Source organism: Dermochelys coriacea, chromosome 5 (assembly GCF_009764565.3).
Source record: "Dermochelys coriacea isolate rDerCor1 chromosome 5, rDerCor1.pri.v4, whole genome shotgun sequence".
Classification (NCBI taxonomy): Eukaryota; Metazoa; Chordata; order Testudines; family Dermochelyidae; genus Dermochelys; species Dermochelys coriacea.
In genome coordinates, this window is record NC_050072.1 from 17,648,347 (window position 1) to 17,676,318 (window position 27,972).

The 27,972-nt window shown below is 39.3% G+C and overlaps 1 protein-coding gene across 2 annotated transcripts in view; it reads left to right on the plus strand.

Moving 5' to 3' along the window:
* The first annotated feature begins 1,782 nt into the window (after positions 1–1,782).
* DCC (DCC netrin 1 receptor) overlaps positions 1,783–27,972 on the plus strand; it is a 975,841-nt gene continuing 949,651 nt past the window's right edge. For both annotated transcript variants that reach the window (XM_038402401.2, XM_038402402.2), the window contains exon 1: positions 1,783–3,145. In XM_038402401.2, coding sequence (XP_038258329.1) covers positions 3,055–3,145 — 91 coding nt within the window. In that variant the 5' untranslated portion in view covers positions 1,783–3,054. The remainder of the gene's footprint in view (positions 3,146–27,972) is intronic.

Below are 27,972 nucleotides of genomic sequence, written 5' to 3' on the forward strand. Positions count from 1 at the left end.
GTTGTATTAATTTAGGTGGAATATATGGGCCAAAATGGTCAAAAGTGGACATGACTCTGTCACTGTCCAACATGAAAAAGTTTTAAGCAAGGATTTGGTATGTAGTAATTTTATCCTGTTCAGTCCCATGGCAAACACACCTCTAGTAGTCTTTTAAACCTTTTAATAAAGAAAAAGAAGGAAAGACAGTGAAAGAATTTAAAAGGTAAAGTATTAAGTAAGGTTTTTATTTTCACACCATCTCTTGTTCCTTTTCCTGGTAGCTCGAGAAAGTCTTTAGAAAGAGAAGGAAAAAAAAACTAGTTGGACAGTCTTTTATATAATAATAATTGTGCTTTTGGGAGATAAGAGACAAGATGGGCTGGAGTTGCGGTGGTGGTTGTTGTTGCTGCTGTTAAAGTCCGATCCCATTTCCTAGAAGACAAAACAAGACAAACACATGAGGGTAGAAAAGAAAAGTAAAGGGAGAAAAGGCAGCTTCTGTCTTTGATATTAATGCTGACTTGCAACCTTGCTGCTGGAAAAACACAGGCACAGCACATGGTCTGATCAGTCACTCCAAGACCTGGCGAACTTGTACCAATATGGGGTTGTTTAGGCATTGCTTTTACTTGCCTGTGTCTTTGTAGGCTTACAGCAGTGTTGCAAAATATACAGTTTGGTCAGCTAAGTCAGACTTTTATAAGACAGAAGGTAAAAGGAGAGGGATAGGAAAAGGTAGAAATTAAGCGGAGAAGCAAAATGACACATGGGAGGGAGGATGACAGGGGTGGTGACGCAGTCTCATGTTCCAGAGGATATTTGGCATTTAACCAGAGCGGGTGGTGATGTCATCTGGGTCCCTTTCTCTGGCCTAGTCTAGTCAGAACATCTCTCAGGATCAGGATGTTGAAGGTACAGGAGTGTCATTTTGGATCCCAGGGAGAGAGTGGGTATATATGTGTGAGAAGTTATGATTCCCCTTCTTTCAGTCAGCTAGTGTTGCAGTAACCAGTTTTCCCTCCCAAAGTTTCTTTTTGAGGACCCCAAAAAGGAGTGATGGGGCACACTAGCCCATCTTATTAGTCGATCCTCCAATTAGGCCTAATTTCTGACACACAAATTTTGGTCCCACATTTCTTTTGGTTACCAAGTGTGGTTTTAGCACAGTTCTTGAATTATATTAGTGAGCCTTTTGTTTGGACTAATTTAGGGCAAGTCTATGCTATAGCACTACATCAGTACAGATGCACCAATGCAACTGCAGTACTGTAGCACGTCTGGTGAAGATGCATTATGCCAATGGGAGAGTGTTCTCCCGTTGGCATAATTACTCCCCCTCGGCAAGAAATGGAAGCTATGTCGGTGGGAGAGCATTTCCTGGTGACATAGCGCTGGTCTGGACAGTGCAAAATTTGCATTGCTTGGAGGAAACTTGTGTCACACCCCTGAGCAACGTAAGTTAGATCGACTTAAGCACTAGTATAGACCTGGCCCGAGTCTTTTTGTTTTCTTTTCCCACCTTTTCCCATCAACCTTTATTATTACATGTGATTGAAGCATTTTGTAAACTTTTATTCACTTTTTTACAGTTGAGCTTACAATTAGGGTAAGTTTCTACGATCAATTATTACAACACCCCACCCCTTTTTCCTTACCGTGTGAAAGGACAAAACGGTGAGCAATACCTGCAGAAGATGATGACTAAGTACTGGCAGCCTAGAGATGCTGGGAACGAGAGTGAACAAATTAGTTATTTGACCTATCCTATGCCAGGGTGAATATTGCAAAATAAAAATAATATGGTGAGGATAAAATCAGTGTTGCCATCTCTCGTGATTTTATCATAAGTCTCATGATATTTGGTGTTTATCGTAAAATCTAGCTCCCAGAATCATTTTGTTTTGTGGAAATCTCAGCTTTCATTTTAAAAAGGAAATTTCTTGTCCTCATGGTAATTGTGGAAAGCATGGAAAAGTGAAGCCTAAAATCTCAAACTTCAGAAGATAAATGAAAATAACTCAATTTTTTGTAAAAATCAGCAAGCTTATACTGCAATTATTTGGGGTCTGACTCCTGATTTTTGGATGCTTGGAATTGGCAGTACTGTGAGATGGAAAAATCAAGGCTAATCAGCTTAAAAATCAGCATGCCTTTGTTAATGCTTTAAACTTCTGTCACTGCAGACCAGACTTCTAGGAGCAGATTAAACAAACCAATCAACCCCCTTGCAGACCAAAAATGGGGAGCTTTATTCTGAAAGGAGGTGAGCTAGCTACATAAGAAGGGACATGCACTGTATTAAATAGCTCCGTTGAGGAAAAGTTACTTCCCACGCTTTACCTACAGAGGGCATCCCAGCTCATTCATATGTAGACTCAGTGACTGCAGCTGCTGGAAGCAGCAGGGCTTAGGGTTGGTGTTTTTTTTGTTTTTTTTTTGTTTTTTTTTTCCAGTGGAATCTTTTCCGTGATCCGGTTGGTTTCTCTCCACGTTTTCCCTTCCAGCCCTCCACTTCTTCGGATCAATGGATGTTACAGCTCTAACTCCCATCTCACATACTGCTGGTGGACAGCTCCAGTAACAAGCGAGAGCTTTACATCCCCCTTTTCTTTCCCCATCTTTTTCCCCCCACACCAACATCTGCCAAGAAGGAAGAAAATCACAAGCTTTCCCTTTTGTATTCTGATTTTTTAAAAATTTTTTTTATAAATACATATATATTTTGTACTTTGCCCAGTTGTGGAAATGGAGCAACCCCCAATCTTTTGATGCACCCTGGTTCGCTTTTTTTTGCAGTATTTTTCCATGTAAGGTTTTCCAGCAGTTGGAGCACTGTTCCCCACCTTTCCCCCTTTTCCTTGAGTTTGTTTCCTAACATAATCTGGAGGCTTGGCGGCTCTTGGACTGAATATAACTTTTTTTCCCTCCGCATCCCCCAACTCCCCCTTTTGCTGAGCTTTGTCAGAAAGCTTTGGAGAAAGAAAAAAACAGAAGAGGAGGAGGCAGAAGGGGCTGTGTGTATGATTGTTGCTGGTGCTCAGGACCCAAATCTCTGTAGGTGTGTGTTGAAATATGGAGAATAGTCTTGGATGTGTCTGGGTACCAAAGCTGGCTTTTCTACTCTTCGGATTTTCTCTGATCAACCTGAATCTTCAAGTCACCGGTAAGTGATCGCTGCCTTATTTGTCTTTTGCACTCCATGGATAAGGGTGAATTTTGCAAAACCCTACGGAATGTGCCTATCTCTTATGTGTTATCAGACTTTCTCCCCCTCTTTCGATTTTGTTGTTGTGGATCAGTGTAGGGTTTTTCAGGTAGTTGACATGTATTTGGAAAGGAGTGAGACGAAATCCAGTTTAGAAGCACCCTGAGCAGCCTTTGAAAAAGGAAAACCAACTGAAAGGAAAGAAACCCAGAAAAATAAAGAAGAAATGTGGGAGGAGGTGGTGATTATGTGTGTGTGTGTGTGTGTGTGTGTACGCTGGTTTGTATTCTCTTTTGCACCTGACTACTGTGTCAATTGGATTTATTTGCCTGTGGCTTTTTTTTTTATCTTTAGGCTGACATGGGATCTATAGATTTATTTATATTTTTCAGATGGTAGGGGAAGGGTAAATGATGAAAAGCAAAATATTAGTTTGCAAGATGGAAAATGTAGTTATTTGCAGAGCTCTCCAAACTCCATTTGATTGATATTCTTTGGGGCTGCCTCTCTCTCTCTCTCTCTCTCTCTGCACTTGGCAGGCACATTTTCTGATTAAAAATGGCAAAGCTGGTTTGTGTATTGAATTAGGATAGAGAAGGAAAGAGGGGGTATTGATACTGTGATGCTCAGGAGCTATCTGTGTTGGAGGCAGAGAAGAGCTGGGAATTAGAGATTTTTTTTAAAAAAAAATCAGGAATTGGAGTATTATCGAGAAGTGTTAGGAACTAAAAGTGCAGCTTCGATTTAGGGGTGTGTGTGTGTGTAATGTATGTGGGAAAATTATTCTCCAGTGATCATTTTTTCTCCAGAAGAAAATGAGCTGAGTTTCATTAGGAATAATCTTAGAAAAAGAGAAGCATGAAAAGCAAAAATAAATAAAATAAACACACACAAATTGCTTTCACACCAGCTGCTGCTGAACAATAGAAACCAATAGCCCCCCACCCCTACACACACACACACACACACACACACACACACACACTCTCTCTGTCTCGCACGCACACACACACACACACACACACACACCACTAAAGCAGCTTTTTTTGTGATGGGGAAAGTGCTGCATATGAATGCCTTTGCAAAAAGATCTTTACCCTAGACTAGTATCATTCAGAATATCAGCTGTATGCAAATAGAAATGCCTTAAATTGTTCATATAGATGATGCTTCCTTTTACAATATATATATATTGGCTTGTTTTGGAGAGCTAGTAAGTGAATTGAGAAGATGCTTCTGTTAAATACAAAAAGGTTCATTTTGTGTGTGTGTGTGCGTCCCTCAGCAATGTCCTCTGCAATTACTTACATGGAAGGTGGGACTTGGGCAATCAGAGAAGGATAATAGGTGTGTCTCTTGAATTTCCACCTTAAAGGCTAGTAGATGGGAGACATGTCAGTGATCCTCCTTCTGGAACGATGATTGACTTGCAGACTTCTTTGCGGGCATATGGCGAGTTGGGGTCGTGTGTGTATGCAAGAGAGAGGAAGGGAGGATGCACACTGCCTTAATGATGTGGTGGGAAGAATGATGTCTAATATTACGCAGATAACTCATTACAGGATCAGGTTGTTTCCTAGCTGTACATTTTGGTTGTGCATTTCACTCTCTACGTATAATGTGTATTTATTGCACTGCTTTTTGGAGACATGCATCTCTGTGTTGTACCAAGTTCCCTGATCTGTCCTTTGCAATCTAGAATTTTGCAAAGTTTTCCCTATGGTTAGCCTCCAGATCCTTCCTGAGATTGTTGTTTTGAGCCCTCTTTTCACAATCTCTGGATTCAACTGACAAAATAAAATAAGAGATCCTGCGTCTTTAAGGAAATGTTGTTTGAGTGGCTTTGGCCTCTGCTCATTAATCTGAGTTTCCACTACTCTTCTTAGAAGCTATTTTCTCTTTTCAGAGACCTAGTAGGGGACTGATAGTGAAGAAAGCATAATTCACTCTATGAAAGGACCAGTAGGAGGTGCCCTTAATAAAGCCAAGTAGCTGGTTTGTTGTTTGGCAAAATTCCCATTCGGCAGGGCATTTAAAGACTTTGTTGACTAGTAACAAAGGGCTTATAGAGATGCACAATGGGACTGTGTCCTTTCACAGTTTCTAACTAAACCCCAAAGCTGGTTTGGAGATGTAAGAATTTGTTAAAAACTTTAATAACAAAGAGCAGTGTTGCACAGTGTCAAATATGAGGAGGAATATGCTACTTTTGTGCCTGAATGAAGTCATTCAAGTCCCATCCATTCACACTTCCATTGTCTGTAAGATGCAAAATGTTATGTGATAGGCGATCAAAAGTAAAATCCAAAAAAGAAAGGTTCTTTTCTCTGCACAAAATCTGAATGCACAGAGGCATATGTTACTGAGCAAGAATTGATGGGCAATGTTCACTGTTTTAGAAAAAGAACAGGAAAAGACATTATTAATTAGAACCAAATCTCTGACTATTTAGCACTTAATACTGGAAAGTAATCACATATATGACACTATATAGTTTGCTTGCCACTCATAATTAAATAAATGCAAACTACTCTTTTGTCTGGAGGGGGAAACAAAGACCAACATGATTATTTGTTATTTTACTCTCACATCATGGTATGCTGTTTAGCATGGTACAACATGTCAGAACCTCGTGGTGCCTGGGCAATATGGCAATCCCTTTCTCTCTGAGTGGTGCAGTATAAATCGACAGTGACTTGTCACAACATCCATTTCACACTCAGCAGAGTTGCCCTCTGTGTTATGACGCGTGGGTTATACGAGTGTGTTAGGTTAGGCTTAGGGTATTTGATTACATATTCTTAAAAGTTGTGATGGTCATGATTGAGGGCAAGCATTTCAGTCTATATATTTGCAGCTTTGTCATTTTATAATTACTTGATTTATGTGTATACAAACACTATTTGCCTTCTGTTTCTCTTTTTACTCCCCCGCCCCTTCCCTTCCCCTGCCCCCTTCCCCCCCCCAGTTTGTGCAGAATTAAGACCAAATCCTGCTCTCAGTTACACGTGGGTAAATCTGGACTAATTCTTTCAATGGAGTGTCTCCAGATTTGAAGTCAGAATTTCATCCTCCCTTTATTTCTTATTCCTGAATTCCCCTCCAACATACTTCCCAGCACATAACACAGCACCAGCTGTCTATTCTGGAATCCAAGCCATGACAATGCCACCACGATATAGACAGCTATACTATTCAGACTTAAACCAAGTCTTCTGGAGTGAGTCACTCCAAATACCCACTTGAGGTCCATGTGGAGTTTTGTCTGATTAAGACCTGCATAATTGGGTCATCAGTCTAAGACAAGAACGGGTACACTGACAGTGTAGTCTGAATTTCCCAGTGGGTCCTTTATCTGTAGTTGACCGCTCCCTCTGCCACCACACCAGCTTCTTTTCCCTCTGCTAGCGGAAAATCTAGTTTTGTATCACCAGTCCTGCCTCATGAATTGATCAGCATTAGATTTGTGCAGTGTGCATGTGATATGTCACTGTATTGTCTTTGACTTTACTTTGCAATATTGGACACTTGGATTGTGCGTTAACCTAGTCTCCAAGATATGTATATGTATATGCTTGTATTCTTTATGCTGCTCAGTTTGGTTTTTTATTGGGCATAAGTGGCATTTCATGAATTCCCTCAATGATATGCTGCCTTTAATAAAATGTTTTCTCTTTGATGATCTTTCAAAGTAACTCCTCACAGTCTCAGAATGCACTTACTTTCATCCACATGTACTTTAGAGATCCATCATTGAACTCCTGGCTCTTATTTTCTGACTAGTAAAAAAGAGGTTATAAAATCAAAATAGTTTTCTATGTGGCTGTTTGTACAGCAAATGCAGCTACAAGGATACAGTTTCTAAACTGATTTTGCAACTGTATTTCTAATGGAAGAGATCATTGTGGAGATCACTAAATAAATGTGTTTACTACTATACCATAAGAAGTTTGTCCCATCGCAATACTTCAAAAACGTGCTAGACTGAACCATCCCTGATCTTCCTCTTACAGTAGTCTTAAATCAGTGTTACTGTATTGGCTTCAGTAGAGTTACTCCTGATTTATGCTGAGGCAAATAAGTGGAGAATCTGTCTTTTTACACTGGTAACTAAGGGTTAGGCTCTGGTCTTAATTACACCAGTGTAAATAGGAGTAATTTCATTTAGATCAGCAGAGTAACTCCAAATTTACAAGAGCAAAACTTGTAGGACAATTTGACCCTCAAAGGTGGATTATATTGTCCTGTTTATAACTTCATTTCTCAATGAAATGCAGAATTGCTATAGACTAATCCAATGAAGTCAATCTCTCTTTGTTGTAGTATAAATAGAAGTAAATTTCTGAAGATGTTGGCTTTGCCTGTGTAAAATGAACAATGACAAAATTTCACAGAGGCCTTCAAGACTAATTATCTAAAGACAGAATTGCACATGATTCTGTTAAAATAATCCCTAGGCTGAATCATTGATTTACATTTTATATCTCTAGTACAATCCAAGGTAAACATGTTAGGTCTAATTCTGATTTCACCTATACCACAATTGTACTAATGTATCTTCACTGACTTCAGTGGAATTGCTCCTGATTTGGACCAATGTGAGATCTGCATATGTAGGGTTCCATCTTCCAAGTTGCTGAATGCCTTCAACACTCATTGAGTCAGCATCCGACAGAAAGCATATCACCCCTCTGAAGTCTGGGCTTTTTCAAAAAAATGGGTAAATTATTGACTTTGTAATTTTGGGACGCTTTGCACACCCCAAATTCAGATTTGCACAAGCAAACTCTTTGATTTGTGTATGCATGTCTGAGATTCTGGGTGCACAAAAATTAGGTGTCACTATCCCTACTCCTCAAGCCCAGGGGACAGAATGTTGAGTGCAAATTTAAAGGTGGAGTTGAGGCCATACTGTTATGCTGATTTTAGCAGCAGAATCATTGTACCATATTGTACCAGACTTCCTTTCAAATATTTTTCACTCCCACCTTAAAGATTTCCTTCTCAAACGTTATGAGCATTTGTGGGGATGTCCCAAGTTGCTATTGGTTTTGATCCTCATGAAATAACAATTAATGTGTTCACTGCATATGCACCCACTTTCCTCCTTTCTTTCCATAAAGTTTGCTGTCTTTTTTTAGCACTCTTTCTGATTATAAGCACCTGTAATTGCTAACTAATGCTTGCATATCCTGATTTAATGTTGGTAGAATGTCTTTGTCTTAGACATTAAAGAGATTCATTCCTTTGGGTCTTCCATATAGAATCCTGTAAGGAAAGCTATCGAATTAGCTTTACTCCATGAAAGGCAATGGCTGAAAGTTATAAAGAGTAGTCTGTGATTTCTGATAATCAATACACTGATAAAGAAGAGTATATTTTTCTTGAAAGATAACAAAATGGATAACTTACCTATCAAAATTGTTTCTTTTAAACAGTGTTTGTCAATTTCAAATTTGATGTGAAAGACTACAGCTATATTGGGATAATGTAAGAACGTCTCATTTGGTAATTTATAGATACCCTCATGGTAAAGTAAACTGCAGCTACAGAGAAACATGAAAAAATTCACAATTAAATATCTGCTTCAGTCTCCATTCATGGCAATCATTTACCAGCAGTAATATCAATACATTCTGTAATTTTATAAATGCTACAAATACTCAAACTATATTGAAAACTGGTTAAGTGGTTGCCCAAAGTACTGGTAAAATACAGAGAAACCCTTTAAAGAGATACTATCATCATGGAAATTAAATGTCCACCTGAAAATTGTGTTCCTACTCTTGCTACAAATGTAACTCCTAAAGCTCTTAAAACACAAAGAGATTAAGTGGGAAAACTGCTCTGTTTTTCTACTTTTTATTGATGGAGTTTCCCATCAAATTTGATGACACCAAAGACCAATTTCAGGCCGGCAGTCCTATCCACAGATGAAGGCAATTGTAGAAAAATGTGCATTGCTTTAAGCCTCAAACAACTCTATGTATGCAAGCTTTTGGAATCTTTCAGTCTGACGTGACAGAGCTACCGCCCTCGGATCTTGTCTTGGGCTAAGAGTTCCCAGGTGTTGAGGTCAACATTGCAAGATTGGCGATTGCAGTGAAGAGTGTCTTCATAACATTTCCCTCGTCTGTCCCTAAAATGAGTTCCAGTCTGCAGTTCTCCGCAAAAGATGGTTTTCAGTATTTTACTGTCAGGCTTATGGACCACATGGCCCCATCACCTCAATTGTGCTCTCATTATAAAAGCATCAATGCATGTGATTCTGCAGCACTCAAGGACCTCAGTGTTTGGAATAAAATCTTGCCATTTAATTCCCACTATCCACCATAGACATCATAAGTTTTTTGTGGCATTGATAACTAGTCCATGTATTTCAGCCATACAAGACTGTTGTGATGGTAACGGCATGCCAAACATCAGCTTTTGTTAGCAGTCTGACACTGTGTTTGTTCCAGAGATGCTAAAGTTTTCCAAATGGATCACGGGCTTCACCAATGCACTTTGTAATGTCGTTGTCAGTCATTGTATCTCATGAAATGACACTGCCTAGGTAGCAAAATTTGTCAATGATCTTGAGTGGTACATCATCAATCTACACAACTGGAGTAGATGCAGTATTTCCCAAGGCTGGACCATGACTTCAGTCTTCCTTAAACTGAGCATTAAGCCAAAATATTTTGCTGCACATGCAAAGCAGTCAGTAAACAACTGAAAGCCCCTGATGTTATGGGTCAATAAAGCACAATCATCAGCAAACAGTTTGTAAAAAATTGTCCTCATAACTTGTCTTTACATGCAAGAGATGCAGGTTCAAGACCACTTTATCCATGGGTACTACATAGAAATAACACAATCAGTACTATTGTACACTTCGTATGTAGTCAGTTTCATTGTTTTGCTGATCAGTTGGCAACCTGTCTCAAGCACTAGTACTGTATGGGAACCTCATTTTCAAACACTGCCTGAAGAGAGAGCTCACATAGAGTCACTAATGTGTAGAACTGGAAGGGACATCAATAGGTCATCTAGTCCTGTCCCCTGCACTTAAGGCAGGACTACATAATAACTAGACCATTCCTGACAGGTGTTTGTCTAATCTGCTCTTAAAAACAGGAGATGCCACAACCTCCCTAGGCCCTTTATTTAATTGCTTAACTAAACTGACAGTTAGGAAGTTTTTTGTACTCTCCCCCTTCTTCTCTCCCCTCCCCCCACCCCAGTTCATAAATACCAAAGCCGAAATTGAAAAGGCAGCAATAATCAGGCAAATGGGAATGTATGCAGAGAGAATGAGGAGGTAGATAAATGGATGGATCTGGTAGAGGACTGTTGTGATCATCTGCTGGGAAGCAGAAAAACCCTTGTAACACTTTCGAAAGGTGTGTTTTTATTTGTTTTTAAGTGTAAAGTTTCAGGAACATCATGTATTTTCTAAGGACCTGATCCCAATCTCATTGGAATCAATGGAAACACTCCTTTTGACTTCAGTGGACTTTTGGATCAAGGCCCTAATTGAGCACTGGCTGATGAGACTATTGAGATTGGAACCAATTGGTGTTGTGCTTTCCTTCTTTTGATTCTTCAGCTTCATGATGGACTCCTGGTCAACTTATTGCAGGACTTGAAGCCTTGGATAACACCAAGTGTAATATTGGAAGTCAGACTAGATGATCACAGTGGTTCCTTCTGGCCTTAGAATCTATGAATTGCTTTAATATCTGCTCCATCCTCCCTTGGGGTTCTATATGCTAAACTTCCAGGAAGTTGGACTTATTGAAATAGATACTTCCCAATGACCTCTACTATGATCTTACAACTGGAAGTTGGGAAGAAGTGTACAATAAACACACGGGAACACACTTCAAAATGTCATAATCGCTAAAATACTTGATTTATGTTCTCAATTTCCTAGACAATTATAAGTAACCAATCACAAATGAATACAATCAGGAATGTAATTGTTTTTAATATGAATACAGAAGAAGATTACTTGTCATCTAGGATTCTTGGTCATGAAGTATAGACGATGTCCAAAGTCCAAGGTACTCTGCAAACAGAAAATAGAGACTACACAGTGCAGTTGCTCCTGTCATGTGTAATAATGTACACTGTGGAATAAATAGGAGATCACTGTGAATTGCCAGGCTATAATTCTACCATTGAGTTCTGGAGATGAGTTGAACTGAAGGCAAAACTCATCTGACCAGAAGAGCTCTAAAATAGAAATACAGTCTCAATTTATTTTTTTAAATTTTTACATAATATATGGTTCCATAGTCCTGTACACACCTGCCAATACATGAAGGGTTCAGCTACTATGGTGGAATAGTCTATGTATATATGTGGACGGGATGTATGGATAGCTAATTTCTATGCTTCCAGATAGTATTTGCTTGCTGCTTTTCTCTCCTCCTTGAACTACATTAGCTCCCATTGCTGCTTCCTGTTCCCCAAACTTCTTGATGTCTTCTATTACAGCCACCCTTCCAGCTCTGGGTTAATCTCCACTAGAGTAGTTTTGCCCACTGTTCCAGTAGCTTGCATTACACCACCACCACAGTGGCTATTTGATCGGAGGTAGCAGCAACAGCGACTGATAGAATAAAGTAATTTTCTTAGACAAAAAAGCAAGGAGAACAGCGAAAGGCTGTGGCATGGTAAATTGGTTTGAGGCTAATTTTGCTCTCCCTGCCTGGTGTTTTGGTACAGTAGAGGACGATACATTCTGTAAGAAAAAAATACTGGTACGTTGGCTTTGTCTCCTTTCCCTGACTGGTTATGGATATGAGAGCTGAGTCTTAAATCTCGAAGGGAAAATTCTTAGGGCCAAATCCTGGCTTGGATTGTTCATACCTGAAAAGCTGCAGCCAACAGGGGAATCCTGAATCACAATTTATCTGTCCAATTCTATGCCCAATTCTGGTTTCCCACCAAACCTACAGAGAATTAGATTAAGAAATTCATCCATTTGAATGCCAGAAGGGACCTTTAGGTAATTTAGTCTGACCTTCTGTATAATGCGGGACATAGTATTTCACCCAGTTACACCTGTACTGAGTGCAGTAACTTGCCTGATTAAAGCATCTCTTCCAAAAAGGCATTCAGTCTTGATCTGAAAACTTCAAGAGATGGAGAATCCACCACTTGGTAGTTTGTTCCAATGGTTAATCACCCTCACTGGTGGGGTTTTTTTTTTGGCCTTATATTTAATCTGAATTTGTTTGACTCTATCTCCATCCACTGGTTCTTGTTACATCTTTCTCTGCTGAATTAACGAGCCCATTCATACCTGGTATTTTATTCGTATGAAGGTATACACCATGATAAGTCACCTCTTGATGTTCTTTTGGGTAAGCTAAACAAATTGACCATAGAGGCACTGATAGTCTGTGTATGCAGCTTCACCTGTCCCATTCCACATTATTTACTCTGCTATTGTCAGGAAATTCTGTGTGAGATAGGGAGGGTGACTATGAGGGCAGCCAATAATTGGCCCTATAAATATTCTTTCAGGGGCTCAGTCCAACATTTTCCTATTGACATTGTCGTTTTCATCTTTGAATATATTTTAAGGTAAGATAAAGATAAAAGAAAAGTATCTGAAAGCCAAAATTGATTCAGCAAATCTCCGGAATCTCTCTGCTCGGGATGTCTGAAGGCCTGTGACTGTATTAACTATCTGACTGACAGCTAAACTGGTAGGCATTTCCAGCTGGCTACAGAGTTCCAGAAAGCTGTAATTGAAGGAGATGTTGCAGTCCTGGGCAAGGTTGATTGATATAATCATATAAAGCACTTCTTTCTAGGGGAAGGATTTCCAAAAGAATTGTAGTGTTTTTTTTTTTAAAAGTTGCTTCCTTATGAGTTGAACAGACTTCTAATGAAGTAGTGGGATACTTGGGGGATACCTGCAGGCATACCAAGTGGAGTTAAGTACTTTAGTCCCCAGTTATACCTACTTAAAAGTGCTCATTTGGTGCTCAATTCACAAGCTGACCTCCTTCCTCTTTGAGGTTCTCTCTGATCCTTTCCCTCTTGCTAGCTGAAGACTAAAAAGCATTTAAAAACACTCTTTGGGGGTTCTATCTAGAATATCCACACTTTTCCTCTCTGTTACATGAAGGGGGGGAAAAGTATTTTAAAGAACTCAGTTGGGCCTCAGTCTACATGCTCTTCTTTTTCTCTTTGCCCTTTGCTGCCTCTCTAATGCTCAGGAAAAATGGCACTTAAAATGCCCCCTCAGCTTTTCCCCTCCTTCCTTCTCTCAGATTCTCCAAAGCTGATGACACACAACAGAACATCTTCAGAATGATACCCTGATGCAGTGATCTGGTTCTGAACTTTACCTTTGTATTATTCAAGCACTGTGGGCTCTTGCACAGGTTGAGGTTTTGTTTGCCGTTGTCTTGGTGGCAGGTGTTTTTGTAAAGCTCCTGATGGACAGCTATGAAGCTCAGGTTTTTTTAATAGCATTTTTTTATGAGTCTCATGGAGAAATGTTTGTGTGAGCTCACCAAGGAAACCCTTGGGCTTTATAGTGTGTGTGTGAAAGTAACTTGGAAGTATATGACATTTCACAGTAGTTTGTTTGCTGTGATGTGTGGGTTTTTTCCCCGATTCATCATATTTTGTACATTTCATAGTCATTTGTAAATTTCACGGTATCTTTCACACAGTATTCCTGTTATCCAAAGTAAAAATCAGTTTATACTTGCTCACCTCCTTTTGTATACTGTGTATGCTTCTGAAAGAGCACTTGGGGAAGGAGACTTCCCTAACTCCCCATCCCTTATTCACTGCAGATTTACCTCTTTTGTTTTAAGAATGAAACCTCCAGCACAGTTCTCTGCTCACAAGATTGAAAAGGTTCAGCTGAATCAGTGAAGAGCATCTTGTTGTACATCTGAAAGTATTTTAAGGCCTTAGATTTAGACTTTGCTTTAGAAAAAGGAGATTGGGGAAATTTTTGGTGAAAGAAAACTTTTTCGGATAAATTAAACATTTTAATGTAGTGTTGGAAACCCCAAATGAACGTTATTGTCATGTCATATATAAGAATCACAGTGTGAAACTAGCTAGTTTCACTTCTGTTTCTAATCAATCTTATTTTTCTGCTTAGGATGAATGAAATGTAAAATTGAAACTATGGTCTATGTACCTTCTTGCAATAATTGAAAGATGTCATTCCGTGGCCACCTGTAAATGTACAGAGTTTCCTTGCCTGCCACAGGGACAACTATAAGGCAGCTGCTATTTTATAGTTTAAAAAATACCCCTCAACTGCCCAAATGTGGGAAACAATATTTGAGAGAGTTACAAATGAAGGACACCAAAAATCACTCATTTGAGAAACTTTAAAGTGCTGTAGGAGTCATTCCATTAGGGTAAATTATTTCTTCTATAAAACACAATTTAATGAATCTTTCTGATGTAAATTACATTTGGGAATAAAAGGGGGAGACACCAAATTTTGGAACTAAAACAAGTGATGTCCTATGGAATGACAGGTACATTTCAGAGGTATCTTCAGTTCTGATGTAGAATGTTACATACTGACTCTCTATACATCCTCTTTCTCTCTCTCATCAAGACTCTATTTGTTCTTTCTTTGGTTTTCCTTAATCTGAAATAGAGGTCATGTAAGCTGAAAAGTGTTGGGGAACGTGACATAAACAAAACAGCTATACTTCCACACTGTTCCAGCAGCTTTCTTAAATTCTAAGTATTAAAGAGTAAATTAGATTTTTTTTAAAAAAAAATTGTCCATTTTAATGACCTAGAGGTTATAATAACAGAGAAAAGGATTCACTTAATGTCTGGGGCCAGATACAGGGCTGATGTAAATCTTAATTGACATAAATGGAGTTACACCAATTTAGACCAGCTAATCTTTATCTGAACAATAACCTTTTAATGCAATTTGTTGATGATGATTTTGAATGTTCCACATCATAATATAGCTATTAACTCTTTCTTCACAACCACAGTATACTAATCAGGCTTTGCTAAAGCAGCTGTACTGATATTAAAAGTGTTAACATGACTGCTGAGGTTATTCTAGCATCAGTAACGCAATCAGGTTTTCATCTTTGTGCAGGGAATTTGTTAGGACCTGGTATTATATTATTAAACTATTAGTTATGTCTTGATTTGGGCATAATTGAATTGTATTATTAATAAAACACAATTAAAATCAATGGCATATGATACCACTGTGAGGATGTGAGCACTTGTGGTTGTTTATAATGCTCTACCAACAGTTCACATGAGACAAAAGCATGGCTAGTTTTAAAATGAGCAAATTTTCCAATACTGATGGGGTTTTTTTCTGCTTAAATGTGTATGCTGGCAAAGAGCCACCTGAATCCCTGGGCACAGTTGCTTTGTTTTGGATTATCTTTGTGAATCAATAGTGAAATATTTTTAATCTCTAACAGGCAGTGAAATAATACTGGGTTTTGTACTCTTTCTTAAGCTTAAGCTCCATTTAATGCAAAGTCTCGAAGTATCGCAGAGTGAGGCCATGAATTGAGAATGACAAGGTAGATTTCATTGTGCAGTGAGCCTTGTCTGTTAAACATACAACGCTTTAGCCACATTGTCCAGCTATTTTTATCATCAGCTCTCATGGTACATCCTTAGAATGGGAGATGCAGCAGTTAAACATAGCTATCAAACTATCTAGCATTACAAAGTGCGTTGAAACTGTGAACCTTGGGATAATAAGTTCAAATCCTAATAGAAAACTGGAGTGGAATCTAAAATAGAAGGATCATAGTGAGGTGCTCCCAGGTCTATCCTGCGCCAGTGATATTGTTCTTATTGATGAAATCCAACATTGTCCCTCAGGGAAGTAAAAAGAGAGCTATAGATTCTTTGCTGGTTATTTCATTCACTACTCATCAGAGGTGGACACCAACAAGCACTGGTGGCACAGAGGCCTCCGGCTGCAACAGTAGTGCAAAAGAAAGATACTGCAGTGCAAACGCAGGATAAACAAGATTATCTGTCACTATGAGCTACGAGACTTGGAGAGCTGTAATGCTGGGAGTCTGTTATAGCAAAAGCATGGTCAATGTTGTACTGTTAATTATTTTTAAAGCAGTACTCCTCACTGTTTTGTTTTTTTTTTAATAGGAAATGCTGCTTAAAAATCTAGAGAGATTTGGTCCCATATTATTAAAGAATTCTCAGACTGTGGATAAGTGGAATTACCTCAGTACAATTCAAATGATCTTTACATTTGATGGGTATTCAGTGTATTTTATTGTTCACGTTGCCAAAGTCTGCCTCTGTAAATGCATTCTGTGTGTGATCATTCACATGCCAGCTAGCTGATAGGCACTGTTTAGTTTTGTTTATTACTGACATCATCTATCTTGTCAAAAATTGCAGAGGATTACTTATGCTGTGCTCCGTACTATTCCCTATATCAGTATATTCCTGTACGACATGCAAATGTCATGTGTCAGAAATAAGTAAACCATTTATGTGGAGTTTCAGAGTAGCAGCCGTGTTAGTCTGTATTCGCAAAAAGAAAAGGAGTACTTGTGGCACCTTAGAGACTAACAAATTTATTAGAGCATAAGCTTTCGTGAGCTACAGCTCACTGCATCCGATGAAGTGAGCTGTAGCTCACGAAAGCTTATGCTCTAATAAATTTGTTAGTCTCTAAGGTGCCACAAGTACTCCTTTTCCATTTATGTGGAGTTGGTCAGACTCATGCTTGACTGAGAAACTTCCAAAGAACACCCAGTTGCTGTGAGAAGTGAGGCTGATATTTCAGTTGGTGGCATTTTTCTCAAAGATAAAACTGAATCAATGCTGCAGCAGGTCATAGAGATCTAAAGGTTAAGGTCAGAAGGAACCACCAGATCATCGAGTCTGACCTCCTGCATATCACAGCCCACCAACACCACCCGGCATCCACATACTAAACCCAACAACGAAAATTTGATCAAAAAGTCATAGCCCTGAGGAAACTAAACTATTATGAGCCACAGGCAGAGAATAGGTGGGACCAAGGGGCAATAATGCCCCAAACCCTGCAACAGTAGGGAATTAAGTGAGATATACCCAGATGATTCTGGCAAATGACCCACATGATCCTGGGAAGCAACAGTGGGCCATGGTGTTTCTGGAAATACTCATATTTTGACTGAAATGTAAAACCAAAATCCTAACCACTTGTGGTTTATTAATGATGCCATGTCTCTTTTCATGAGCAGTGATGTTACTACTTGTGTCTTGGCCAAATTCCAACTTGGTTTAATTGCATGCTGCTTCCCTAATTTTCCCTTTCATTTTTTCAATCAGATAAATTATTTTTCACTTCCTTTCCTCATCTGCTGTGCAGTGGACTGTTAAATCTTTGCTACCTTCCACTCCAGCGGCAGCTCCATTGTAGTGATGGGACAACTCCACTGTGCTGTCAGTGGTGAGACTATGCTTAATGTTAAGTAAGTGTGAAAATCTTTACAGAGTCGGGGATTCAATTGGTAAAACACTTTGTATAGCACTTTTCTTCTAAAAGGATCTCAAATGTAATGTATTACTATTTTATAAAAGCTAATCCTACTAATACTGATACAACCCAAATGAACATGTGAGATAGCTCAACAATAAATAAAACTTAAAAGGTAGTTCCACAAAAGCACAATTAAGGATTTATCCTCTCTTCATTTATCCCCAGCTAGCTGGATTTTGTTAATCATATTACCTGAACATGTGTTGCTTCACATATAGGAGGAATGTAGCACATAAGAATATTAGTGGATAAGTGTCTCCACAAAAATCCTAGGAATGTGACTTCCATGAGGGAGTAATTGGTCTTTTAAATTATGTAAGAATAACAGGTAAACCTTCTGTTGAAGTAATTTGAAGACGTCTTTCACAAACTATTACGCTGAAGAAAAAACTGTTCTTGCTTTCAGTCCATTGTTCTTTGAATGGTAAGTGGAAAAACACTCCCTGGTAGCTAAAAGCTTCCCCCCCCCACCCCCTCTGCATCACACCAGATAATTTTCTTGACATTCTCTGCCCTGGTGAACTGAAGAACAGATGGAGAACACCCCTCTGTATTCATATGAGCTATCACAGGTGACTTATCCACTTTACCTCTAATGTCACCACTCTCTTCATTACATACCTTCTGGGCAGATGCACAGCACAGAAAGTTTATGATAACAGTAAGACAAAAGGTAAATAAGAAAATAAGGAGCATATGTACCCTGTCTCCATACTCTGTATTGCAGGAATGTCCACATTTTTCCCACCAGAGGGCTTCATTGCCAACTTTCTAGCAACATAAGGGCTACAACTAATGAACACAGCTCATTCTGCTCTTTTTTGATATTGCAATGTATGGCTTTGTAGGTTTTTTTGGTCCTGTTGTATTGTTGTGAACCCAAGCTGCAGGCCTCTTGTGGCAGAAAGTCTACTTGAACAGAGGAGTGGGAAGAGTGGGACAGTGGAACATTAAATAAAATATATTTTAAATATAATGGGCGAGAAACATGATAGTAGATATATTTAATGAGACTGATCCAAAGCCCATTTATGTCAATGAAGACTGATCATTGCGTTCAATGGTCTTTGGATCAGTCCCAGTAACTATAAGTTCTGAACTAAGTGAGCAGATTTCATGTCCTTGGTTTCTTGGGGTTTAATTTGGTGTGTATCTTCAAATATGTAATAAATCCCCCTCTAATCTCTGAGGAAGGAAATTGATGGGCTTCTCAGTGGTATGAGAGCATCTGGTTCCTTATCCTTTCTGTGGCCCCGTCACTAGAGCGTGACATCATTCAGTTAGCATATTACAGGTACTCTGTCTTTTCTTAGCATCCTACAGGTATCAGAAAGATTCTCCCTTCCCTATTCTTAGTGTTTTAATGTCACAGTAAACACCTGATTGTCTTTCAGAGCGGTAGCCATATTAGTCTGTATCAGCAAAAAGAATGAGGAGTACTTATGGCACCTTAGAGACTATCTATAGCTCTCTTTTTACTTCCCTGAGGGACAATGTTGGATTTCATCGATAAGAACAATATCACTGGCGCAGCACAGACCTGGGAGCACCTCACTATGATCCTTGGCTTTCGAAAGCTTATGCTCAAATAAATTTGTTAGTCTCTAAGGTGCCACAAGTACTCCTCGATCTTTTTGCTGATTATCTTTGTCACTTTCTGGGACAAATGGGCATTTGGATGTCTGCACTCACCCAGATGAAAGTCTCCTTAGCGTTCTGCACAGGAAGATACATAACTGTTGCCAACACTCTGAAACTTCATATCACTGTTAAAATATTTTCCTGTTTTTCAATAATTATTTGCTTAACTTAAAGCCCAAGTAGAATAGTGTCAGACCTGTTCCTCTCTGTTACACCAGTCTGAATCCAGCACAGCTCCACTGACTACAGGCGCATTATATTAATCAGGTGTTACACTGATGTAAGTGAGAATCATGGAATCTTGGCTGTGAGTGCTTTTATTTACTGGACAAAAATCATGCTATAATTTGCATCCTTCAGTATGGGCTTGCAAATCCTTCTAGAGTCTGTGGGCTAAATTCTGCCCTCTGTTCTATTTAGTGATTTCAGTGGGAGTTGCACATGTATAAATGAGAGTAAAATATATCCCTTTGTATATTCACTGTTTAACAGAAAGTGAGAGAGTTTGGTAGATTGATAGTAAGGAAAACAATAGTAGCTTCCTAAAGTGCTGGAAATGCTATTAACTCTGATAGAAAAATTGCAGATAAACACCACAATGGTAATTATTTCCCATCTTCTAAAGTGATATATAACATTTGAGCAAACAAGCTGGAAGGATTTAGCTTTAATAGCAGATTTAGCTATTATTGGTAGGGACAAAATAGCCTTAATATTATTTGGGTTTCTGAGAACCAGAAATTTGCTGCCAGATTAAGCACATCCTAGCAATCATTTGCCATTGTGCTGTAATGCTATTTTCATAACCTAAAATAATAATGAGCACTGTAAGTCATGTATATAGAAATTTCTCTTCCCCTTATAGTATTAGGAAATTTTATGTAGTTTTGATCTATAGTGTAAATTAAGCCAACGAAGTGCTGTGCTATGTCTTCATTAAAAGAAGAGACTGTAATAATGAAACCATGTAGCATAGAGTTGCAGGGTTGTTGTTTTAATTATGAACATTCAGGACTGTTTCCATACTTGTGCTTAAATTGGCACTGACCAACATATATTCAATTAATCCATATGTCCACTTTCTCTTAAAGAGGTGGTTTCATTGAAAAAATTATGTATCGTGATCAGTGCACCATTTGTTAAATAAGCACTTTTAAAATAGAAATGTAATGACTCCTGCTATCAAGAATAATAGTTAATGCTATTTGGGAACATGGTTTTGAAGAGAACATGTATTTCCAGCATTTACTAGGTTATCTCAAAAGTGGAATTCAATTTAATGCAAACTCTCACTATACCCTGGATTTTCCCACTTTCACCTCCAAAAAAGAGAGACATGGAATTTAACATGAGGGATGAATGTGCTTGTAACAAATGATTGGATGCAAATCAAAATTGCTGTGCACTGAAATTATGCTTTGGTGAACTATGACTTTTAAAGCCTTTGCAAAACCCCAAACTTAACCAAATGTCTTTAGAAGTTTGAAAAAGCTTTATTAACTTTGATTAGGATTAGGATTTGTTTTCCTTTGTTTTAATTTTCTTCTGGATATCTGCACTTCCACGTGTTAGCAGAAGTTGACTTGCTTATTAGCCATGAAAAAGGCAGTTTTTGTGGTATTCCCTATCTGGCCAAACCCAGGAAACACTGCCAATGTCTTTAGAAAGCCTGTATGCAGTGTTGTTGTAGCTGTGTCAGTCTCAGGATTTTAGAGACACAAGGTGGGAGAGGTAATATCTTTTACTGAATCAACTTCTTTTGATGAGAGAGACAAGCTTTTGAGCTCACACAGATCTTATATTCAGAGGTTTCCAATGGTTTAAATAAATGTAGGAAAAAGTAGACGGAGATTAGATTCTATAGGCCTGATTCTTTTACCAGGCTAGTGTGAATCAGTAGTGACTTAATTGAAGGTGATGGAGTTGCAACAATGCAAAATTGTTATCAGAAGAAAGTTAGGTGCTTCAGGGCTAAATTTTGCATTCAGTTACACTGATGTAAACGCAGTCACTCCAATGGTTTCAGCTTAAGTTGAACACTTAAGAACAGAACCTGTCCCTAAGGCTCTATAGGCTGCCATAGAGACATCAAGCTCTCTCTATTATTCCATTTGATTGGATTTGTTTCCAGCTGAGTTTTTCAGGAAACTGGAATAATTTTTATACATCTGTGCTTTGTGAAACAATTGGCTTGATATTTGCAGAGATGGTAAATGTGGAGATGGAGAGAGGAAATATTGATTTGTAACGCATTAAAATTGAGTTTCCTACATATAATATATTTTGTATGGTTTTGATGGAAATATTTACCCGGAAAGAATGTTTGGCAGTTGGATTTCAGTATTCCCCAGTTTGAAATTTGTGATCCTTCATTTAAATGGGTGTTTAATTTATGTGAGCAATCTAGTTAAAATTTTACCTGACAATGAAAATGAAAGTTCCAAAACACTGCCTTAACTATAAGTGCTATAACCAAGTAACTGCTATTGCAACAGACTTCCATTGTCTTTGGGTCTAGGTTTGCACACCTGTGGGGACAGAGCTTCAAAAGAATTTGGGCCAACTTTTCAAGGTCTCAGCAGTCAGTTTTATGGACAGATTTTTCAAAAGGGCTCAGGACCCATTAGCTCTCATTGTGAGACTTACAGGCACTTTTTTCAAAGAGTTCACCCCACTGGGGTCTGATCTCCTTTGAAAATCTGGCCAATTATTTTTGTGCATGAATGAGTGCCGGGCTCTCTTTATAGTGTAAAAGGGATATCATCAATCTGAAATTGTCATTCAAAAATAAAAAGGGGTCTTCCTGCCAGTTTATGTGGTTTTACAGCTATATTCTCCTGTTTAAAAGATGTTTCTCTACTCTGTTGTTCTGTGAAGGACTCGAACTTCTCTATCTCTCAGTGGTGTTGGGAGGGTAAAGACTGTGAGGTGCTCAGATATCAGAGTAAAGTACAAAATAAAATCAGTCCCTCCTTTCACTTTTTCCACTGTAATATAGCATTTCTTTCTTTCCCTGCCAACAGTAGAGCTCATTCCCCTACGCTGCTTTCTAATGTTGTGTGAGGAACACAGGACTACATCGGGCTGTGCTGATTTAGGTGTTTGCAGCTTCATTTGCTGTTGTAGGGAAAAACACAACACCCTGAAAACAGGTCTTATAATATAAAACAAAAACCCTCTCTCAGTCCATGATCAAATTGAAAGCTTGCTTTATGCTCTACTCTCTCTGGGAAAAATCCAGGGCCTATGCACAAAGCCTGCATAAATGGCCTTTTTCAAGGGAACCTGAGCACAGAGCTTAGAGCCCAGGAGATGTGGCAGTAGCTGCTAAGCCTCTAGCTAGTGGGGTTGCTGAACATGTGGAGTGAGGGACTCAGGCCCTGATTCAACAGTCCATCCCTAAGCACATGCTTAACTTTAGGCATGTATTTAAGACCCTTTGACTTCAAGGAGGCTGAAGCAAATATTTAAAGTTAAGCATGTGCTCGAGTGCTTTGTTGGCTATGGATGGGCTTGGGCACGTGAGTAAATCTTTTGCTGAATTGGGGCCTGAATGTCAGTCCCACCAGTCCTCAACTCTGTGTTGCGCTGCTGTGGAGAGCGTCTCTTGGAGTACGGATGTACAGCATGCAGGGGACACATGGTCCTGCTGCATGCATGGCTTTTCTGTACTCTGCCAGAAGCTGCTCAATGGAACTGTGACATCAGCACTGTGTTTAGTACCTTCTTGGGATTTGGAAGCTCATGTTGAACTCTGCATTTAGCCAGGTTTAGTGTAACCCACACACCTCCTGGGTGTGGTGCTCTCTTCCATTTAGTGGCATTGAGACCACTTAGAGATTAATGAGTTTGCTACAGCCCTAGCTAAGGGCCATGTGGCTTTTAGCTCAAGAAGCAGAGGCTCATGCATTTAGCTCCAGAGGTCCTAGGTGTGATCCTGCCCTCCTGCGACCGGAATTTGCAGTGTTGCATTAACTTTGACTTTTTTGACGGATAGAATCATTGTTTGGTTATGTTTCTATTTCTAGGTTAGTCGTTACTTAAAAATGAACCATCATCACCAGTTTACTGGTACATGAGATCACCCTTTGCCACTGCTCATTTCCCTTCCTCTCATGATCCCTTGGAACAAATGTAGTGGTCTCTTCCTTTACGAAGTCAAAGGGTGGGAAGACTTGAGTCAAATATCTGTTCTGACCAATGATTTGGAAAGCATCCTCTAATCACTTGACTCAAAGCAATGCAGATATTTAGAAACTTTCCAAACACAGTCAGAACTCTTTGAAAGGCCTTTGTAAAAAGACATTGTCAAGGTGAGTAAGGCCCTAATTCAGCCCGCTTCAGCGTTCTTTGGGCGAAACTCATCTCTGTACAGATGGCCAGAGAAGGTCTATGCACTGGGGCTAAAGTGGGACCTACATGGTACTTATGCCTGTTCTTAAAGGGGAACTTCACCCTCTGGTATAAAAAACAAACAAAAACAACTAAAACAGCATTTGGGCATTCTTGAGCCACCTTAAAATAAAAATAATGCCTAGCTCTTATATAGCACTTTTCGTCAGTAGCTGTCAAATTGCTTTGCAAAGAAGGTAAGTAGTATTATCTACATTTTACAGATAGGGAAAACTACAAGTATAACCCTCACACCACTCAATGTGGTGCTTTGTCCCCCTCTAGTGGCGGCTGGGACACCTAGGGAGGTTGATGAGCTTGACTAACTTGACTTACTGAACGGTCTCTTTTAGCTCAGGTAGTTGAGGCTTATTCTTTAAAACCCAAAGGTCCTGGAGTCGATTCTTGCTACAGTTGACCCATGCAGGGGCACTGCATTACCCAAAATGACAACCCATCTTGCTTGTATTAAAGAGGAGTGGGATAAAAACAGTAAGACATTTCAGAGTCAAGCTTCCACGGATGTTCATTATAAAACAATATTATAGAAAAAACAATGAAAAATACTTTGATAAGAGTCCTTTAAAAACGTGTTGTCTTGTGCCAAAGCATAGTTAAAAAATGTGTCGGCCTTTGCACTCTCTGATCAGAAGAAACTGGTATCTTCATCCCCCCTTCATGCAGAGGATTTACTACAGATTCTACTGTGCTGTTTGCATAGTAAATTAAATACAGTCAGACCTAGTTAATCCATGTCTCATTTTACCCTATGCCTAGGTGACCAAAAGCTCCATGTGGTAAACAATGTTAGAGTTTTCTCTGTGCATGAACTGTACCAGTGTCTCGTGTAGTCAAATAGGCATGAAGTTCACGTTGATTTAGGTTTCAGAGTAGCAGCCGTGTTAGTCTGTATTCGCAAAAAGAAAAGGAGTACTTGTGGCACCTTAGAGACTAACAAATTTATTGGAGCATAAGCTTTCGTGAGCTACAGCTCACTTCATCGGATGCATTTGGTGGAAAAAACAGAGGAGAGATTTATATACACACACAGAGAACATGAAACAATGGGTTTATCATACACACTGTAAGGAGAGTGATCACTTAAGATAAGCCATCACCAGCAGCAGGGGGGGGGAAAGGAGGAAAATCGCATCCGATGAAGTGAGCTGTAGCTCACGAAAGCTTATGCTCTAATAAATTTGTTAGTCTCTAAGGTGCCACAAGTAATCCTTTTCTTTTTGCGAATACAGACTAACATGGCTGCTACTCTGAAGCAAGGTAGGCTAATTCCAGCAGTTAACAAGAATATCAGAGGAACAGTGGGGGGTGGGGTGGAGGGGAGAAATACCATGGGGAAATAGTTTTACTTTGTGTAATGACTCATCCATTCCCAGTCTCTATTCAAGCCTAAGTTAATTGTATCCAGTTTGCAAATTAATTCCAATTCAGCAGTCTCTCGTTGGAGTCTGTTTTTGAAGCTTTTTTGTTGAAGGATAGCCACTCTTAGGTCTGTGATCGAGTGACCAGAGAGATTGAAGTGTTCTCCAACTGGTTTTTGAATGTTATAATTCTTGATGTCTGATTTGTGTCCATTCATTCTTTTACATAGAGACTGTCCAGTTTGGCCAATGTACATGGCAGAGGGGCATTGCTGGCAATGTTACAATGTTACATTGGCCAAACTGGACAGTCTTTACGTAAAAGAATGAATGGACACAAATCAGACGTCAAGAATTATAACATTCAAAAACCAGTTGGAGAACACGTCAGTCTCTCTGGTCACTCGATTACAGACCTAAGAGTGGCTATACTTCAACAAAAAAGCTTCAAAAACAGACTCCAACGAGAGACTGCTGAATTGGAATTAATTTGCAAACTGGATACAATTAACTTAGGCTTGAATAGAGACTGGGAATGGACGAGTCATTACACAAAGTAAAACTATTTCCCCATGGTATTTCTCCCCCCACCCCACCCCTCACTGTTCCTCTGATATTCTTGTTAACTGCTGGAATTAGCCTACCTTGCTTGTCACCATGAAAGGTTTTCCTCCTTTCCCCCCCCTTCTGCTGGTGATGGCTTATCTTAAGTGATCACTCTCCTTACAGTGTGTATGATAAACCCATTGTTTCATGTTCTCTGTGTGTGTATATAAATCTCTCCTCTGTTTTTTCCACCAAATGCATCCGATGAAGTGAGCTGTAGCGCACGAAAGCTTATGCTCAAATAAATTTGTTAGTCTCTAAGGTGCCACAAGTACTCCTTTTCTTTTTACGTTGATTTAGATTAATCAGGTTTGATGGAAATGTATCAATGGCTTCTCTAGTATATCACTTAATACACAGGAAGATTACAGGTATTCTGATGATATGGCCTCTCATTCGGCTGAGTGAGTCAGGAAGTTTGATAATTGCAAGGTCTTTGTTCTGTCTGCCTTTCTGATGAAGGGTATGCACTGATCCAGCTCTCATGGCTGATGAGGAACAGGGAATGGGCAGTCATGGTTATTCTTTTCCTATGTAAGTCCAGGAACTTTCCTAGAATTGTACCTGGGGAATTGCAAAACTAATTCAGTAGTTAGATGGTGCATGCACTCGGGGCTTCAGCACTTACTCTGGACAGAAACAATCACATTTTCCTCAGCATTGTACCTGTACTAGTCAGAATTTTGTGTATCTCCCTTATCAAGGGCTGGAGATAGACTTATTTTTTCCCAAAACTTGTTAAGCTCTTTGACTACTAGATTTCAGCACAGTAGTTTCAAGGATGGGCTTCAGTTTGGTGGTAACTTACAAAAGGGGACAATAACAGATTTTTTAGATAAAGGAAATGCAGTGGATCTAATTTACCTACATTTCAGTAAGGCATTTGATACCGTGCCACATGGGGAATTATTAGTTAAATTGGAGAAGATGGGGATCAATATGAACATCAAAAGGTGGATAAGGAATTGGTTAAAGGGGAGACTGCAACAGGTCCTACTGAAAGGCGAACTGTCAGGTTGGAGGGAGGTTACCAGTGGACTTCCTCAGGGATCAGTTTTGGGACCAATCTTATTTAATCTTTTTATTACTGACCTTGGCACAAAAAGTGGGAGTGTGCTAATAAAGTTTGCAGATGATACAAAGCTGGGAGGTATTGCCAATTCAGAGAAGGATCGGGATATTATACAGGAGGATCTGGATGACCTTATAAACTGGAGTAATAGTAATAGGATGAAATTAATAGTGAGAAGTGTAAGGTTATGCATTTAGTGATTAATAACAAGAATTTTAGTTATAAGTTGGGGATGCATCAATTAGAAGTAACGGAAGAGGAGAAGGACCTTGGAGTATTGGTTGATTATAGGATGACTATGAGCTGCCAATGTGATATGGCTGTGAAAAAATCTAATGCGGTTTTGGGATGCATCAGGAGAGGTATTTCCAGTAGGGATAAGGAGCTTTTAGTACTATTATACAAGGCAGTGGTGAGACCTCACCTAGAATACTGTGTGCAGTTCTGGTATCCCATGTTTAAAAAGGATGAATTCAAACTGGAGCAGGTACAGAGAAGGGCTACTAGGATGATCCGAGGAATGGAAAACTTGTCTTATGAAAGGAGACTTAAGGAGCTTGGCTTGTTTAGCCTAACTAAAAGAAGGTTGAGGGGAGATATGATTGCTCTCTATAAATATATCAGAGGGATAAATACAGGAGAGGGAGAGGAATTATTTCAGCTCAGCACCAACGTGGACACAAGAACAAATGAGTATAAACTGGCCACCAGGAAGTTTAGACTTGAAATCAGACGAAGGTTTTTAACCATCAGAGGAGTGAAGTTTTGGAATAGCCTTCCAAGGGAAGCAGTGAGGGCAAAAGATCTATCTGGTTTTAAGATTCTACTTGATAAGTTTATGGAGGAGATGGTATGATGGGATAATGTGATTTTGGTAAGTAATTGATCTTTAAATATTCAGGGTAAATAGGACTAATCCTCTGAGATGGGATATTAGATGGATAGGATCTGAGTTACCCAGGAAAGAATTTTCTGTAGTATCTGGCTGGTGAATCTTGCCCATATGCTCAGGGTTTAGCTGATTGCCATATTTGAGGTCGGGAAGGAATTTTCCTCCCGGGCAGATTGGAGAGACCCTGGAGGTTTTTCGCCTTCCTCTGTAGCATGAGGCATGGTTGACTTGAGGGAGGTTTCTCTGCTCCTTGAAGTCTTTAAACCATGA